At 42.4% G+C, this 16,604-nt stretch overlaps 1 protein-coding gene across 1 annotated transcript in view; it reads left to right on the forward strand.

The window, feature by feature from the left end:
• AVL9 (AVL9 cell migration associated) overlaps nucleotides 1-15,030 on the forward strand; it is a 124,377-nt gene extending 109,347 nt beyond the window's left edge. The window contains exons 11-16 of the mRNA XM_068236580.1: nucleotides 4,051-4,185; nucleotides 9,582-9,801; nucleotides 9,932-10,049; nucleotides 10,300-10,353; nucleotides 13,825-13,913; nucleotides 14,483-15,030. Coding sequence (XP_068092681.1) covers nucleotides 4,051-4,185; nucleotides 9,582-9,801; nucleotides 9,932-10,049; nucleotides 10,300-10,353; nucleotides 13,825-13,913; nucleotides 14,483-14,589 — 723 coding nt within the window. The 3' untranslated portion in view covers nucleotides 14,590-15,030. The remainder of the gene's footprint in view (nucleotides 1-4,050; nucleotides 4,186-9,581; nucleotides 9,802-9,931; nucleotides 10,050-10,299; nucleotides 10,354-13,824; nucleotides 13,914-14,482) is intronic.
• Nucleotides 15,031-16,604: the final 1,574 nt, after the last annotated feature.

Genomic DNA, 16,604 nt, shown 5'->3' on the forward strand with positions numbered 1-16,604 from the left:
CCAGACCTTGTGTTTCATGGACATGTTGTACTAAGTATTACAGCTTGACATTCTTTTGACATATAAGTGCCTGCCTTTGGACAGGAAGTCTGAGCCGTACATCTGGTGTCATTATGTTTATCTATCAAGAAACTGGGGCCCAAGCTTGGCCTATAAACTACTGATCCTTTAAAATTACTAAACTGCCTGTTTACGGACAGAAATTCTAAACACAACAAGTTGCCTGCTTCTGGACAGGAACATCATAATACCATCAGTTGCCTGCTACTGGTCAGGAACTTTGTGTCAATTGATTACTGCTATTACATACTCTTCTGCCTGTGGACAGGAACGCCATAGTATCATCAGTTGCCTGCTTTTGGTCAGGAACTTTGTGACAACTCTTGTTGCTATCATATTTCTCTGCATCCCAGCATCCCTATATTGTAGGACCTTTTAGCCTAATGGGCTTCCTCAAAAAATTGAAAGTGCTTTCCTTTTCAGTTTGAAACATGTTGCATTACTGTATAATTGCTGCTGCATATTGATACATCTTTTTTCCCCCAGCTGCCCAGACATTCAGATCACCTATAATCTGTATGATCAATATTAACCTTTTTAATTGTATTAATAAATGCAAATTTTTATTCATATCCTTGTGTTTATGACTCATTGAAGTGAGACCTGGGTGCAGATGGGTTCTGCTTTCCTTTTCTGAGTTTCAACAGTAGACTAGCTTTTGAGATGAAAGTAATTTCAACCAAGAAACCAAATATGTAGCTGAAAAGCAGAAAATGGGTCATTGTAAAATGCCTGCTATTACCTTTGCTTTACTGAACTGCATCTCCTATTTTAGGGGTCAGTCAGTTTCTGTTGGCCAAAGAGCTAGTTTACAAGAGGGCCACTCTTGTAAGCTTAGCTCTCAATGTCAGAATAACAGTACTTTGCACTGTAAGGTTTTAAAGAGTGCCTAACTGAACCACGGGCTGTTTTTATATTTCTATGTTCAACAACTGTTAATGAATCTTCCTGACCAGCATGGTGGAATGGTAGCCCTTTCCTCAATACACCACTACATCTCAGGGATGTATGCTATTGGGCTTATTCACTTGAACTGCCTGCTTCCAGTCCTTTAACAACATTTCAATAAAATGAAAGTGGAAATGAATATACAATACATAGTTTCTAATGCATGTTTAGTTCCAGTATACGGCGGAGAGGCGATGCATCATTTACATTCTAAATCCCATGAGGCACAAATCTTCTCCTCTTCTAGCCTCTAGCTTCCTCTTCTGGCCCGCAAGTGTTGGGAAAATGAATATGTATCTTCTCAAGACCCACTAATCTGATTTTATCTAGAGATGGTTAATAAGATGCTAATAATAATCCTGTCATTCAAATTTAATGCAGCTTAGAATTCAGCCAGTAAAATGCTCTCCCTGTTGTATTTTCAGTTGCCCAGGTTGAACTACATACAATTTTTCATGCATGACGGAATTACCATCTCTCTGATCATCTCTGTTGTCATCCTGTACATGTATGTGGCCAGCCTCCAGCTCTCAATCCATCACTGCGATAGGTGCAGAGTAAAGATAGTCCACAAATTGCTAATAATTCTGGCAAATTGTATGTGGTTTGGAAATGGACCAATAATTTGCATTAGATATGTATGCAAGCTGGAATTATTAACATCTCACTGGCCATCTCTAGTATAGAGGTAGTAAGTGCTGGAACAGCTTGGCACACCAGACTTTCTTTAGATGTGCTGCACACAATGACATTACAGCAAGAAATCCAGGGAACTGTGATCAGGGCAGGGCTGGGCCGAGGCATAGGCTGGAGAGGCTCCAGCCTCAGGGCGCAGTGTAGGAGGGGGCGCACAATTCATTCAGCTGTCATTCCTAATTGTGTTTAAAGCAGAAAGAAATAAGAAAAGGGGATACATAGCAGTGACTGCAAGCCAGATAACTAGATATTAAGGTGTTGGGGAGGTTGTGGGCCCTGTGGCCCTCTTAGTCTAATAGCAATCAGTGTGTGACAGCTGAGGTGGGAGGGATGGAGGGGCGCACTTTGGTGTCTCAGCCTTGGGTGCTGGAGGACCTTGTCCCGGCTCTGGATCAGGGTGAAGGAGGCCTGGTACAGCATGTGAGGAGGGGGACACCTCCAAAGGTGCTCAGTAAGGCCTTACTAAAAAGGAAGGGCTGGTGCAGTTAAGTCTCACGTGAAGATCAAACTTTTTTTTTTTTACTTGTTTTCTATTTGAAAACTTAACATTTCTTATTTCTGCTTCAACCATTGTTTGGTGATCTAATTTGTATGCTTAGGGTTATTATGTTGCTGAATAAACTGTTTTCTGTTAATGTGACCTTGTAGTGATGATTTCAGAATTGTATCGGCCCATTTTTTCCTCAGTGCAGCAAAGGAGACCCAAACCATACTATTTACCAACATCATGTTGGGACAAGCTTATGCTGGAATGAAGTCTCTTTTTTTTTTTTTTTTTTTTTTTTTGGATTGGGGAAAACTGATATGATCCTGTTTTCACCTGCCCACAGAACATGCTTCTAGTGTAACCACATTGCCTATAGTAAACTAGCAGGTCATCTGTGATCTTTTTGGATAGCAGTGACTTTCCCTTAAAGGACAACTGACCTGAGAGGGATATGGAGACTGCCATTTGTATTTGTTTTTAAATAATATCAGTTGCCTGGCACCCTGCTGCTCTTTCATGCATCAGTAATGTCTAAATCGCACACCTGAAACAAGCATGTTGGCAAATGCAGTCAAACTTCAGTCAAACATCTGATCTGTATGCTTGTTCAGTATCTGTAGCTAAACATATTAGAGGCAGAGGATCAGCAGGGCAGCCAGGCAATAATATATGGCAGCCTCCATATCCCTCTCAGGTCAGTTGTCCTTTAAGTTGTTCATATACTAGCCTGTTTTTCAGCCTGGTAGACATTGGTAAGGGCCCGTCTCCACTAGCGCGGAAACTGGGCCAAATCCGCAGAGTTTCCCTGCAGGAAAATCGTGCTGGGAAACTCTGCCATAGGACACAATGGCGCCGCTTACCTTAGCGATTCAGCCGTCATTGCCATCAGTTTCCGTGCGGGAGGCTGCGAATCCCATAGCCATGCATGGCACGGCTTATGGGATTCGTCAGCGTTCCCGCAGACCAGGAAGTGCCGCCGTGCGCGGCACTAGTGGAAACTGGCCCTAGCTGTTCCTTGAAGGTCCTGGTTTTGAAAACCGCCCCAACCCAACAGGGCCAGATCTTTAAATATATTTTTTCAGACTCTTAAGAATTACTCCTCTCATCATACAATCTTCTGATCTGTGTCTTTATAGTCCAGGGGTGCACAGGAGGCCATACAACTAATACAAATGTTGCTGTACTGGGTTTTAGAGACCAGCTAAACCCAAACTTGAACAAGGAAGATTTTAACAATCACTTGTAATAGAGTATAAACAGTGTATAGAAGCAAAGTGATGGACTGAATACATCTTTGAGTCAGATGTGCTGGGTAAGCTTTATCACGGCTAACTTTCCGCCCTTTGTATATTTAACTGGTAAGCAGTGAGTCAATTAGCAGTGATCATGTGACTCTCAAAGTAGGAAGAGCAAAAGAGGCAACATTACAATTACATGTCTCAGCAGTTGAAAACCTGTGGCAGAAGTATGTTGTGACAGAGGCAGTTGGAAGGGTGGAATGTTTCTTTTCACTGCCCACTCGTCCACAATCCATTTTATGCTCCAGATATTAGAAGGAGCTGGCTGTTGACTTAAAGTTATGAGTGGAGTGGAGTTTGAAGACTCAATTTCCTGTACAGAAAGGCCAGCCAGTGCATAGGTCTTATATTTATATGTATAAGTGTACAGCTACAGGCAAGCCAGGCACAGCAATTACAAAGATTTATTTTTATGAATGCCATGCCAAAAATAATAGTTAAATTGTAAAAGCATGCATGTTTAGTATGGTAGTTTACTGGTACCACTTTTACATATCCACTGTGTAAGCAAATTAGTTTTATGAATTTGTTGTGTTTATAACATATTTAATATTATTTTAGGGTTACCTGTGCTTACCATATATGGCATTGCAGCAACATCACCTTCTCTCTGATGTCAGTATACGTGGCTTTGTGGCTGGAGCTACCAACATCCTTTTCCGACAGCAGAAACACTTGAGTGATGCCATTGTTGAGGTAGGCTCTCATTCAGCGTGGACAGTCTAGATGTTAATCAAATATGCACTTTGTGAACGACATTCCACTTACAATTGCCATCTTCATCATCTCATTGGGTATATTTGAAGCATAAACTGTGTTGCTAAATATCAAAGAAAAAAATCTGCTCTGACTAATAGTTGCGAGGGCAATGATGATAGCAGTAATAGGTATATTTTACTTTGTGTTCCCATCATAAAGGGGTAACAGATAACCTTTGCTTTCTTGGACCGTGTTTTTTTTATTTAACATCTATGGAAGGAGCTGAAACAAGCAGTCTGGAGACACAGCTGAAACAGTTGGCTCAGTAGGACTCAACCAAACTTGCTTTTGACAGGTGCATAAGTCTCACTGAGAGCTACAGGAATTGCTGGTTTGCAAATTTGCCCTGAAGGTTGTGTAACAAAATATTAGGTTAAGCGTTCCATCGTTTTTGTTCATTCCACTTTCATCTGTTATTTGTAAAATGCTGTGGAAACAGAACTCTAAAGCAAAGCCTGATTTTTGAAATGTAGAATAAACATTGAAGAATGCCAATTAATAGGATTTTTTTTCTTTTTTTTTTAAATTTGGGCCAACATAATTATGACCTGAATATGGCTCTTTGATTTCAGGCCTTCTGAACCCCCAAAATGTCATATCCGACAGTAGAATGTATCCTCTAATCACAAATAGACCTTGTAGTTCTTGAGAAAATAGATATGAAAACGTTCAAAGAAAAAGGTTTTGAAGCTTATATACTGAGCTCCAAGTTTTGTATATATTTTATAAATTTGACGAAAATGGATAGTGTAGGGGTCCTCCCCTCTCAAGCCTCTTTAATGGCACGGCTGAAGGGGAGAGAAGCAAATGAGGAGACAGGTCTCCTCCACTTCAGGCCGTGTGACTCACAGCGTCTCCTCTCCTCCAGGCTGCCTGCGTGCACAGCTTCTTCTCCTCTCCAGTCTGCCGGGCAAGTGCAGAGCAATGTGGGCAAATGGCTTCAGGAGGATTCTGAAGCTATTTGCTATGTTTGAAGGGGGGAGGACTGTGGACTGCCTAACTGCTGGGATAGGGAGGAGGGGGGGATTCATGACATGTAGGGGAGAAGGCTTCTGCAGCTATTCGTTAGGCTTTTGGGGGGGGGGGGGGGGGGGAGATCTTGTTTGAAGATATCCACCGCAATGGCTACTCCCCACCACTGGCACTTGCTATATTAAGCTATAGCAAGCCCTGTCAAAGGATCTTAAAATTAGCCCGGAGACTTTCCATTGGTCTTTTAACAGACCTGGACATTCTGGCAAACTGATACAATATGCCTTTCGTATGCCATTTTGATTCATCAATAGACAATAGACAGCCAGTTTATAAATCAAGTGATACCTGGTCTGAGCACAAACCTTTTTGTTCTTTTGTATGCAGATCTTCTTACAGACCAATAGGGATCCTCCGTTGAGGAGAATTCCCATTGGTCTGTTAAAGTAAACCAGAGATAATAGAATACACAGAACCGATTCTTACCCGGGGCTTCCTCCAGCCCAGTAAACACGTGAGTCCCTCTCTGTCCCCTCAAGGTCTGCTGTTCAGCCATGACCATCCCCGGTAATTGCTTCAGTCGTGCCAGTCTGGGTCTTCTGCGCATGCGCAGGAGGTCCCCGCATGCGCAGAAGACACAACTGAACATGTTTATGGGGCAGGAGGAAGCCCCGGGTAAGTATCGATTCTGTGTACCTCAGGAATTTGCATCGTGTGTACTTGTCCAAACTGCTCCTGACCGATAACTGGATCGATCTTCTGATGATAACTTCTCAAAATTGATCCCGTTATCTATCAGACATGTCGGAAATAATTGGTGCAATCCCATCAATAGGACAGAAGGTTGCATTGTGTGTACCCAGCATTACACTGTCAGTGAGTGTATTGACTAACAGAAAATCCTGGTAGAAAATTCACGTCTCTGGGTATATATTGTACAAATACAAATGAGTAAATCCATCATCTGTCATTCAACTTTAAAATCAATGTTTTCCCTTGTACCCACTATACTGTGCCTTGTTCCTTCTATAGTTTTTGCATGGGGTTCTAAACGTTTGTCCAGGTGTGTGTAAGGGTAGTGCAACATTTGCCATTTATATCGATAACAAAATCTAGATGTAGGATATCTTTTTCCTATCAAAAAAGACATTTTTCAGTTTTACCAGTTTTCCTGCCAATAAGAATTTTTACTGGAGTCAGGGCGGGATTTACCATAAGGCACTGTAGGCAAGTGCCTACAGGCGCCTGATGATGGAAAGGCAGCTCACTTCCCTCCACAAGCGCTACTCTCCCTGATGAGTGTAACTGAGAGGTTACTCAACCTGCTCTCAGCATTCCACTGACGAGATCTCTCTTCAGTCAGGAGCACCTCTAGCTACCTAACACTTGGGGGCAGCTTGAGCTACTTAATACTGAGGTTCTTCTAGCTATCAAATACTTGGGGGCACTTGTAGCTACTTAATATTGAGGGTACGTCTGACTACCTAATACTAAGGGACACCTGTAACTACCTATGCTGGGCAAGGGAAGTAAGGGAGAAGTGAAAGCTGGGCGAGTCTGCAAACTTGCGGTGCAGTTTGGTGGAGATTTGTAGGTTAATGGAGGGCAAAATCTAAGGTGCCATGGCATCTGTGCCTACAGCCTCCTGTAAGGTGAATCCAGGCCTGTCTGGAGTTGTATGTATAATAGCCTATTCTGGTACTGCAAACACTTACTGTATACAGTACACTGACCTTTCAGCGAGCCTCACTATGTTCCAATGTAATCAAGAAGGGAGCTCTCTATATTCTCTGATGTCAAACCTGAGTTAAAATAACAGTACATTGACTTTTTTAGTTTATGATCTAAAACTATTTGTGATTGGAAATAGCTTGTGTGTTCATGAGCAGTGTTCATCATTGCCCTCTATTGTTCTGTGAGTAAAATGCCTTTGTGATGCCAAAGTAATGGAATGTCTGCCTATCACCTGTGTTCCAGCAGAACCTCTCACTCAGGCTATGGCAGTGTGTAATAATTAAGTTGGTGTAGTTGATATTGCACAATCATTATATATTAAGAACAGTATCGCTTGCAAATTTCCAGAGATACTGTTCAGAAGGATGAACATTACAGAAAGGGGCATGCAGCATCTTAGGCTTTTAAACAACTTGTGTATGGCCACCTCTGACATTGGTGATTACATTAGTAACTTGCATTATTCAGCTAAGTTGTGGGAAATGCAGTGCAACGTCAGTCAAGTTAGTACAGTGGGGTGCGAAAGTTTGGGCAACCTTGTTAATCGTCATGATTTTCGTGTATAAATCATTGGTTGTTATGACAAAAAATATCAGTTAAATAAATCATATAGGAGACACACGCAGTGATATTTGAGAAGTGAAATGAAGTTTATTGGATTTACAGAAAGTGTGCAATAATTGTTTAAACAAAATTAGGCAGGTGTATACATTTAGGCACCACAAAAAAGAAATGAAATCAATATTAACCTCTTGAGGACCGCGGTGTTAAACCCCCCCTAGTGACCAGGCCATTTTTTGTTAATAGGGCCACTGCAGCATTAAGGCCAAGCTGCAGGGCCGCACAACATGGCACACAAGTGATCCCCCCCTTTTCCCCCCACCAACAGAGCTTCCTGTTGGTGGGGTCTGATCATCCCCTCCAGTGTGTATTTTTTTTAAATAAATATTATTATTATTATTATTATTATTATTTTTTAAATAAAAATGTGTATTTTTTTTTTCCTTTTTGAATATCCCGTCCACCCTCCCCCCGCTGACCAATCATCACCGCCGACACGCTGGAGGGGACAGCCGTGTCACATGGCTGTCCCCAGTACAGCGCTGCCTTAGATCGCTGCGCTGTACTGCCCTAATAGATGGCATCACCGCGTGGAGACTCCCGAGCAGGAGATGCGCGCGATCTCCTGCTAGCCACAGAGAAGACCGTTCACGCCAATCGGCGTGGAGCAGTCCTGGGGCTGCCGCACTTTTCACGCCAATTGGCGTGGAGCATTTGGCAAGTAGTTAAGAAAAAAGAAATGAAATCAATATTTAGTAGATCCTCCTTTTGCTGAAATTACAGCCTCTAAACGCTTCCTGTAGGTTCCAATGAGAGTCTGGATTCTGCTTGAAGGCATTTTGGACCATTCCTTTTTACAAAACATCTCTAGTTCATTCAAGTTTGATAGCTTCAATTATATTCAGGTCTAGGGACTGAGATGGTCATTCCAGAACATTGTACTTGTTCCTCTGCATGAATGCCTTAGTGGATTTTGAGCAGTGTTTAGGGTCTTTGTTTTGTTGAAAGATCCAGACATTGGTCTCCAGAATCTGCGGATACTGAGTGGAATCTATGCATTCCTCTACTTTGACAAGATTCCCAGTCCCTGCACTGGCCACACAGCCCCACAGCATGATGGAATCACCACCATATTTTACTGTAGGTAGCAGGTGTTTTTCTTGGAATGCTGTGTTGTTTTTCCTTCATGCATAAGGCCCTTTGTTATGCCCAAATACCTCAACTTTAGTTTCATCAGTCCACAGCACCTTATTCCAAAATGAAGCTGGCATGTCCAAATGTACTTTAGCATACCTCAAGCGGCTCTGTTTGCGCTGTGGGAGGAGAAAAGGCTTCCTCTGCATCACTCTCGCATACAGCATCTCCTTGTGTAAAGTCCGCCGAATGGTTGAACGATGCACAGTGACTCCATCTGTTTATCTGAGATTTTTCTTGGTCTGCCACTTCAAGCCTTAACTTGAACTGAGTCTGTAGTCTTCCATTTCCTCAATATGTTCCTAACTGTGGAAACAGACATCTGAAATCCCTGAGACCGCTTTCTGTATCTTTCCCCTAAACCATGATGGCGAACAATCTTTGTCTTCAGGTCATTTGAGAGTTGTTTTGAGACCCACATGTTGCTACTCTTCAAAGAAAATTAAAAGAGGAGGAAAACTTACAATTGACCCCTTAAATACTCTCTCATAATTTGATTCACCTGTGTATGTAGGTCAGGAGTCACTGAGCTTACCAAGCCAATTTTAGTTCCAATAATTAGTTCTAAGGGTTTTGGAATCAAAATGACAACAGTGCCCACATTTATGCACCTGCCTAATTTTTGTTTAAACTATTATTGCACACTTTCTGTAAATCCAATAAACTTCATTTCATTTCTTAAATATCACTGTGTGTGTCTCCTATATCATATATATAACTGACATTTTTTGTCATAACAACCAACGATTTATACAGGAAAATCATGACGATAAACAAGGTTGCCCAAACTTTCGCACCCCACTGTATATACATTGTACATTGCTTTGCATTAGATTGGATTATGACTTTTTTTCTTTGGGTCTGCAACACAGGTTGATGAAGCTCGAATCTCTGTCCATGACCCTGAGCTAAGGAAGGTGCTGAACCCAACTACAGCAGACCTCAGATTCATTGACAACCTAGTTAAACACGTCACTGAAAACCGGGATGATGTCTTTCTGGATGGAACAGGCTGGGAGGGTGGCGATGAATGGATCAGGGCACAGTTTGCACTTTACCTTCATTCTTTGCTTTCTGCCAACACGCAGCCAGGTAGTGTGTCATAATGTATCTATACTGTTTGGACAGTAGTATTTATTCTTTATATTTTATCAAGCTAGTAGTATGTTTATGAAGTTAATAGCATTAATAAAGTGTGAATGATATTGATTCTTTTTTTCAGATAATGAGAAGCTATTGTCAGATTATGGGTCTCCTTTTGTGGGAATGTGGAAAATAACACACAATTATAGAGTATGGAACAGCAATAAACATCCGGCTTTAGCAGAAGTGACCCCAAGGTAAGATGTATAGTTTGAGAGATACAATAAAATGCTTTTTACAGGATTATGCGGATAAAACAATCTGGCATGTTTATTCTGGATCTACATACCTGTAACATGTTAGTTGGAAATGGGGAGGGGTCAGAGAAAGAAAATAGTGTTCGCAGCATTTAGTGATTTAAGGCTAGACTGCATGTTTTTTAAACATAACCTATTCATCATAATTTTGATTTATTTTGTTATCCTGTCTTCATATTTCCTGTTGCAGCCATCCATTCCAAGGGCATTACAGTGTAGCAGATATGAAGTTAAGGCTTTCACAGTAAGTATACATTACCTGAGTATTTATCTACAGCAGGGGTCTCAAACTCAATTTACCCGGGGGCCGCAGGAGGCAAAGTCAGGATGAGGCTGGGCCGCATAAGGGAGTTCACGTGTCCCCGCCGCAAAACGAGGGCTGCAGAGCCCCCAAATCGCCCCGGGGGGCAATCCGCCGGCATTTCCTGGAAGGGGCAGAGCTTTCAGCTTCAGCTGACCCCACATAATTAAAAAAAAAAAATTCCCACACTCTAAACATAAATTTTTTTTTGGGGAAAATAGGAAAAAATGCCAGGAATCTTTATACAGCCATATTGCGGCTGTATAGCGATCCCTGGCCAAAGCGCTGCGGCTGCGTATGGACCCCCTGGAAACCCTGTCAGGAAATGTATTGCTCTTTCTTTTGATACATGTAAAATTACACTACCGTTAGGTTTGCTACTAAAAGTGACATTTACCGCATTTAAAAGTATACTATTTTCCTTCGAAACTTTAAAATCGATTTTCTCAAAAACTAGAAGGTCTTTTTGAAAAATAGTTTTTTCCTCTTATTCCTAATGATCTCCTTAACATATCCTGCAAATTTAGGGTTTCTAGCATTTATGGTGGATTTGCTATTAACCTCCCTGGCGGTTAATTTTTTTTGCCAAATTGGCAAAAAAAACTTTTTTTTAAATTTTTTTTTTTTTGTTTCATGTAAAGCTACCAGAGTGGTAGCTACATGAAACACCACTAGAGGGCGCATGTGTCCCTCTAGTGCGATCGTCGCCGGCATCTATAGCAAACAGGGGAACGCGTATACAACGCGTTCCCCTGTTTGGCTTCTCCTGTCGCCATGGCGACGATCGGGATGACGTCATGGACGTCAGCCACCTCCGATCCAGCCCATAGCGCTGCCCGGAACTCATTGGTCCGGGCAGCGCAGGGCTCTGGCGGGGGGGCCCTCTTTCGCCGCTGCGTGCGGCCGATCGCCGCAGAGCGGCGGCGATCAAGCTGTGCGCGCGGCTAGCAAAGTGCTGGCTGCGCGCACAGCAATTTACAGATTAAAAATCGCCCCACCAGGGGCTGAGATCTCCCCCTGCGCGGCATAGCCCGAGCTCAGCTCGGGCTTACCGCCAGGGAGGTTAACCATTAAAGTCAGCGGGTTTTTAAATGTGTATTTTTTTCCTTTGCAACTTTAAAAGCGATTTTCTCAAAAACTATAAGGCCGATTTGAAAAATTTTTCCCCCTTGTAGCCACTGGGGGCCCCTACAAGCAGGGCCGGATTTGTACTTTTTACCGCCCAAGGCCAACTATACCGTCTATATGGTTGTTCTCTCTGTGTGCCCCAATGAGAATTCTACTTACTTTCCATCATTGGATGTCGCAGACAATAACTATTTTAGTAATATGCATATAGATTATAAGTTATGTTTTTCTTAAAGAGATTCTGTAATGAAAAAGTTCCCCTGGGGGGTACTCACCTCAGTAGGGGGAAACCTCTGGACCCTATCGAGGATTACCCTGTCCTCCTGTGTCCCACGTTGGACTCGCTGCAGTGCACGAAATGTACAGCCGACAATTTGTCAGGCTGTACAATATTTACCTTTTCTGGCTCCAGCGGAGGCGCTGTTTTGCTCTTCCCACGGAGATAGGCGAAAATAGCCGATCTTCATCGGGTCCACTCTACTGCGCAGGCACAAGTCTCCTGCGCCTGCGCAGTAGAGCGGCCCAACAGCGATCGGAGAGCCGATACTGCGCATGTGCTGGAGCCGGGAAGGTAAATATTTACATCCCCGCTGTTCGGGGAGCTTTATCGCCGCCACAGTGGGACGCAGGAGGATGGGGAAAGCCTCGATAGGACCCGGAGGCTTCCCCCACCCGAGGTGAGTACCCCCAGGGGAACTTTTTTCATACAGATTTTCTTTAAGAACTTTTATGTTATGTTTGCCATCTCTTTAATGATGGACCCATTGTGACAGCATGAGAGTTAGGCTGATATGTACCTGCAGGATAGAGCTTACAGGTCTTGCAGGGATGACACAAGTACAGGACAGATAGTTAAAAGGTTAAAGCTGTCCTTGTAGACAGCTTTAACTGTCCTTGTAGATAGGGATGGCTGCATAGAATAGCTTTACTGGCTGTCACTGAGCCGCCCCTAAATTTCTGGTGCCCTAGGCCATGGCCTATGTGGCCTTGCCAGAAATCCGGCCCTGCCTACAAGCTCTGTGGCCCTGGGGCCACAAAATATTGCATCGAGGGCCGCAAATGGCCCGCGGGCCGCGAGTTTGAGACCCCTGATCTACAGCAACAAACATCATTTGTAAAGCTTTTCTCCCATAGGACTCAAAGTGAATGAGCATGCCATGACCAGTAATTGGTTGAATGGTAAATTGTGGTACAGAGGAAAAGTTCTACAGGTCCACAAATGTCAGGCTAAACAGGTAGCCTGTAAGTCTGGATTTGAATAGCTCCCGAGATGGGGCTGTCTTTACTGGTTGTGGTAGGGAGTTCCAAAGAGTAGGGGCAGCATGACAGAAATCTCTGTGGGAGGTGTGGTGCAGTTTCATCAGGTTCTTCATGTTGCTGGGCCCACATTGTTAAGGGATTTGAATGTCAACACTACAATCTTGAAGAGTATTCTTAATTTTACAGGTAGCCAGAGGAGTGAGCAAAGGATTATTTAAACTAATATTAAACAAGAGAAGCCATAAGGTAGTACCTAGGTTTAAAATTTCAGTAATAACAACATATCAATAATGTCTACTACCAAGTACCTACCATCACAGTTCAATGAATGATTCCAAAAAATCCATGTTGATCCCCTTTTGGTGAGGTAGTATATCAATATTACAAGGGTAAAAGTTAGGTTTCCAACAACTATAGGTGCAGAAATCTATGGTCATTAACCACACAACCCATTTGTTGTTTCAGTATCTCGGACATATTACACAACTTGCTCTACACATTTGGGCAACTCTTCCGAGCTTTCAGGTCAATGAAAATAATTGATTTGTTTGTTTGCCACTGGTTTTTATAGTATACATATGGTGAATTATGACAAGTGACTTATTCCTGTTGGCATTTCAGTTATGATGAAAAGCTGCCTAAAGTGATAGTTTAGCTTGCTTGCTGGTGTGAAAAATCCATGGAATTTTAAATGACATTGGCCTCAATTCACTAAGCTTAACTCCTGTCTTTAATAACTCTTCAGAGCTGTTTTACAGTTATCACCAGGGTGATATAATTGTGATAACTGTAAAACAGCTCTGAAGAGTTGTTAAAGACAGGAGTTAAGCTTAGTGAATTGAGGCCAATGTTTGTAAGTGTAAAGAATTCCATTTGTCATTTTTATAAATGGCCACCTTAGGGTTTATGTTTAAATATGTATGTAAAGTAAATATATTTATGCTTGTTATCTTGTAAGACGTGTGATAGTAGTTTGGTTAAAATGTTATGAAGGCCATCCTGACCTAACATTATTATCTTTTCTAGTTCTGTACAGAACAGCGAGAGGGGCAAAAAGATAGGCAATGCAGTTGTTACCACCAGCCGCAATGTGGTTCAGACTGGAAAAGCTGTAGGTAAGGCACACATTTACTATTTACATCTTATAACTGGGCTGAGTCAAAACATGGTAAACATAGTTCTTCCTAAAACCATTTGCAGAATATGTTGTGGACAGTGTGACAAAGCTGCAGCATACAATTAGAGTGAGTGCTTCCATTGGTGTATTTAAAATCAGATGTCCCTTCATTAATGGGAAACCACAGCATGCGAGAACAAGATTTTCATGTATATCAAAATGCCCACTATTAGGAATGTAACATGGAAGAAAAAGTTATTAAACAGCATAGTTGTATCTAATTCATTTAAATCAACATGAAGGTTGGGAGCCACAGAAAAAGGACGGTATAGAAAAGATCAGTATTAACAGATAGTACAAACATACATTAATGCTGTGTATACGCATACAACAGTTCTGAGCAGAGGCTGAAGCTACAGACTGAACGAGAATGGCTTCTTTGGAAGGAAACAGTCAGGGGGCTGGAGGAAGTCCCATGTAAATATAAATGCTTTGAGTCATTACATCTCCGGTATACTTTAAATGCAAGTACATGATGATTTAACAAATGTTCCTGTTTTTGTGCAGGCCAGTCTGTAGGAGGCGCACTCATCAGTGCAAGGTCAGCTATGTCTTCTTGGATTTCTGCCTTCTCTCAGCCCTCAGGCCAGGAACCACAAGAAGAGAAGCAATAAAGAAAGACTTCCCTCCCTCACATCTCTGGATTGGAGAAGTTGTTCCACACATCTACTACAAATGTGTTTTTGGGGGGGTTTACCCATTTTTCTCATGAATGAACTTGCACAGGAATGACACTGAAATCCGAAGTTTGGCAGTTAATGAAGTGTCTATATAAATAGTTTACATCGTATGTTTTTACTTGATAGGTAAATCAACTTAATTTATTTTTCGCACCTGTTATTGATTGAGATACATAAACTGTCAATGAACTTGAAAATATCTTCGCTAAATAAGTTTGGACAGTTCCTCGATGGTTTTAACCCACATCCAATGGCAGAGAACGGTTCTTGTTATGCATGCAGAATATGCTTGAGAGTTACTGAAGCTATACATACTTGACAACCAAAATGCATTCCTTAACTGTTTACTAAACCGTTTTTGTAATCCTCCTTAAAGAGACTCTGTAACAAATTGTTTATCTTTATTTCTTCTATGCTATAAGTTCCTATGCCTTTTCTAATGTGGTCTGGCTTACTGCAGCTTTTCCTAATTGCACAGTAGCTGTGTTATCTCTGTTATATGATCTAATCTTCTCTCTATAGTCGGCACAGTCAGGCTGAGGCAGTCAGACTGGAATGTGCAGGGCTGCTTGTGATTAGCTAGAAGCTGTACACACCCCCTGCAGGCTCTGTGTGACTAACACACTCTGCTTAGCTGAGCCTATTAGAAGCTGGTTAGTTTGTTTGTAAACACTGCCTAAAACTGGCAATTACAAGCCAGGTTTGCAGCAGAGAATGGCAGAAACAGCACAGAGGGGACCAGGAGCACATAATGAATAGAATGGTATGCTTTTTATTGTAAGAATTTCAGAGTACAGATTCTCTTTAATACAGAGTTTTTATCTTTCGGGAAATGGCACTCTTAATCCAGAAAGGTATACAGTATCTGGCCTTTATGTCTTAAAGTGTACCTAAGGTGAGGGGCAAATGTAATACTTGCATTATCTGTAAGGTCCCCAGATACTGCGTGGCCTCTTATTGGAAATATTCAGAACTGCCCATGGCCAGGACACTCCTGGTGATGGCTGCTATACACAGCAAGCAAGAGAGCACACAAAGGGCTTGATTCACTAAACTGTGATAACTCAAATATCACACCTTATCAAAGATATCGCACCTTTTCAAAGATATCTCACCTTTTCAAAGATATCTCACCTTTTCAAAGATATCAAACCTTATCAAAGTTAACACGCCTTTCCAGAGTAGCATAGCGAGAACTTATAATAAAGACAATGAAAGGAGCGCAAAATGAAGGTAGTGCAGCTATGAGGTGGGCTGGCTCCAATGCCCAAAGTGACAGTCAATGAAAACAAAGTACCTCAGCGCAACAACAGACAATCTTGCTGATTAGCAGGGGTTCAGAGACAGTGGAAAACAGTACCTGTCTTGATGGTTTCCCACCTCAGGATCCACGTAGAGTGCCCCACATTACTTGCTGTAATCCCGATATCCCAGGGCCAGCGGTATCGCCGTTTGCCCGTACGAGCTCCGCTCTCTGATTACGGCCGGGCAGCTTCCCCGATCACGTGACTGCCCAAGATTTCCGGCTTCCGCTGTCCTGCGTGTCACACTGGTTGTCGGTGGCTGCTGACTGGAAGTCAGAGTAATGCAGCACGTATACTGTAAGACAATAGACGGCAATAGTGCACACTGCTGAATAAAGCCAGCCACACACGGGGAAACTACTTACTGGATACTTTCTTGTTTATTTAGCATTATTGCAGTGTAGCCTCCACAGCCCGACTCGAGTTTCGGCTCTCGCCTTCGCCCCTGACGGTTTAGTGAATCAAGCCCAAAGACTGAGCAGACAGAGCATACTGGAGCTAAGGCTGTAGCAGCAGTATGGAGGAGAGGCCAGGCACAATAAGGAGCCACACAGTGTCTGGGGACTAGAGCAGGAATAAAGCAGGTATGCGTAACTTTTAAAAATGTCACCTCTGGTTTACTTTAAGTAGCTTTTTTGTTGTTTG

The sequence above is a fragment of the Hyperolius riggenbachi genome, chromosome 5 (assembly GCF_040937935.1).
Source record: "Hyperolius riggenbachi isolate aHypRig1 chromosome 5, aHypRig1.pri, whole genome shotgun sequence".
Taxonomy (NCBI): domain Eukaryota; kingdom Metazoa; phylum Chordata; class Amphibia; order Anura; family Hyperoliidae; genus Hyperolius; species Hyperolius riggenbachi.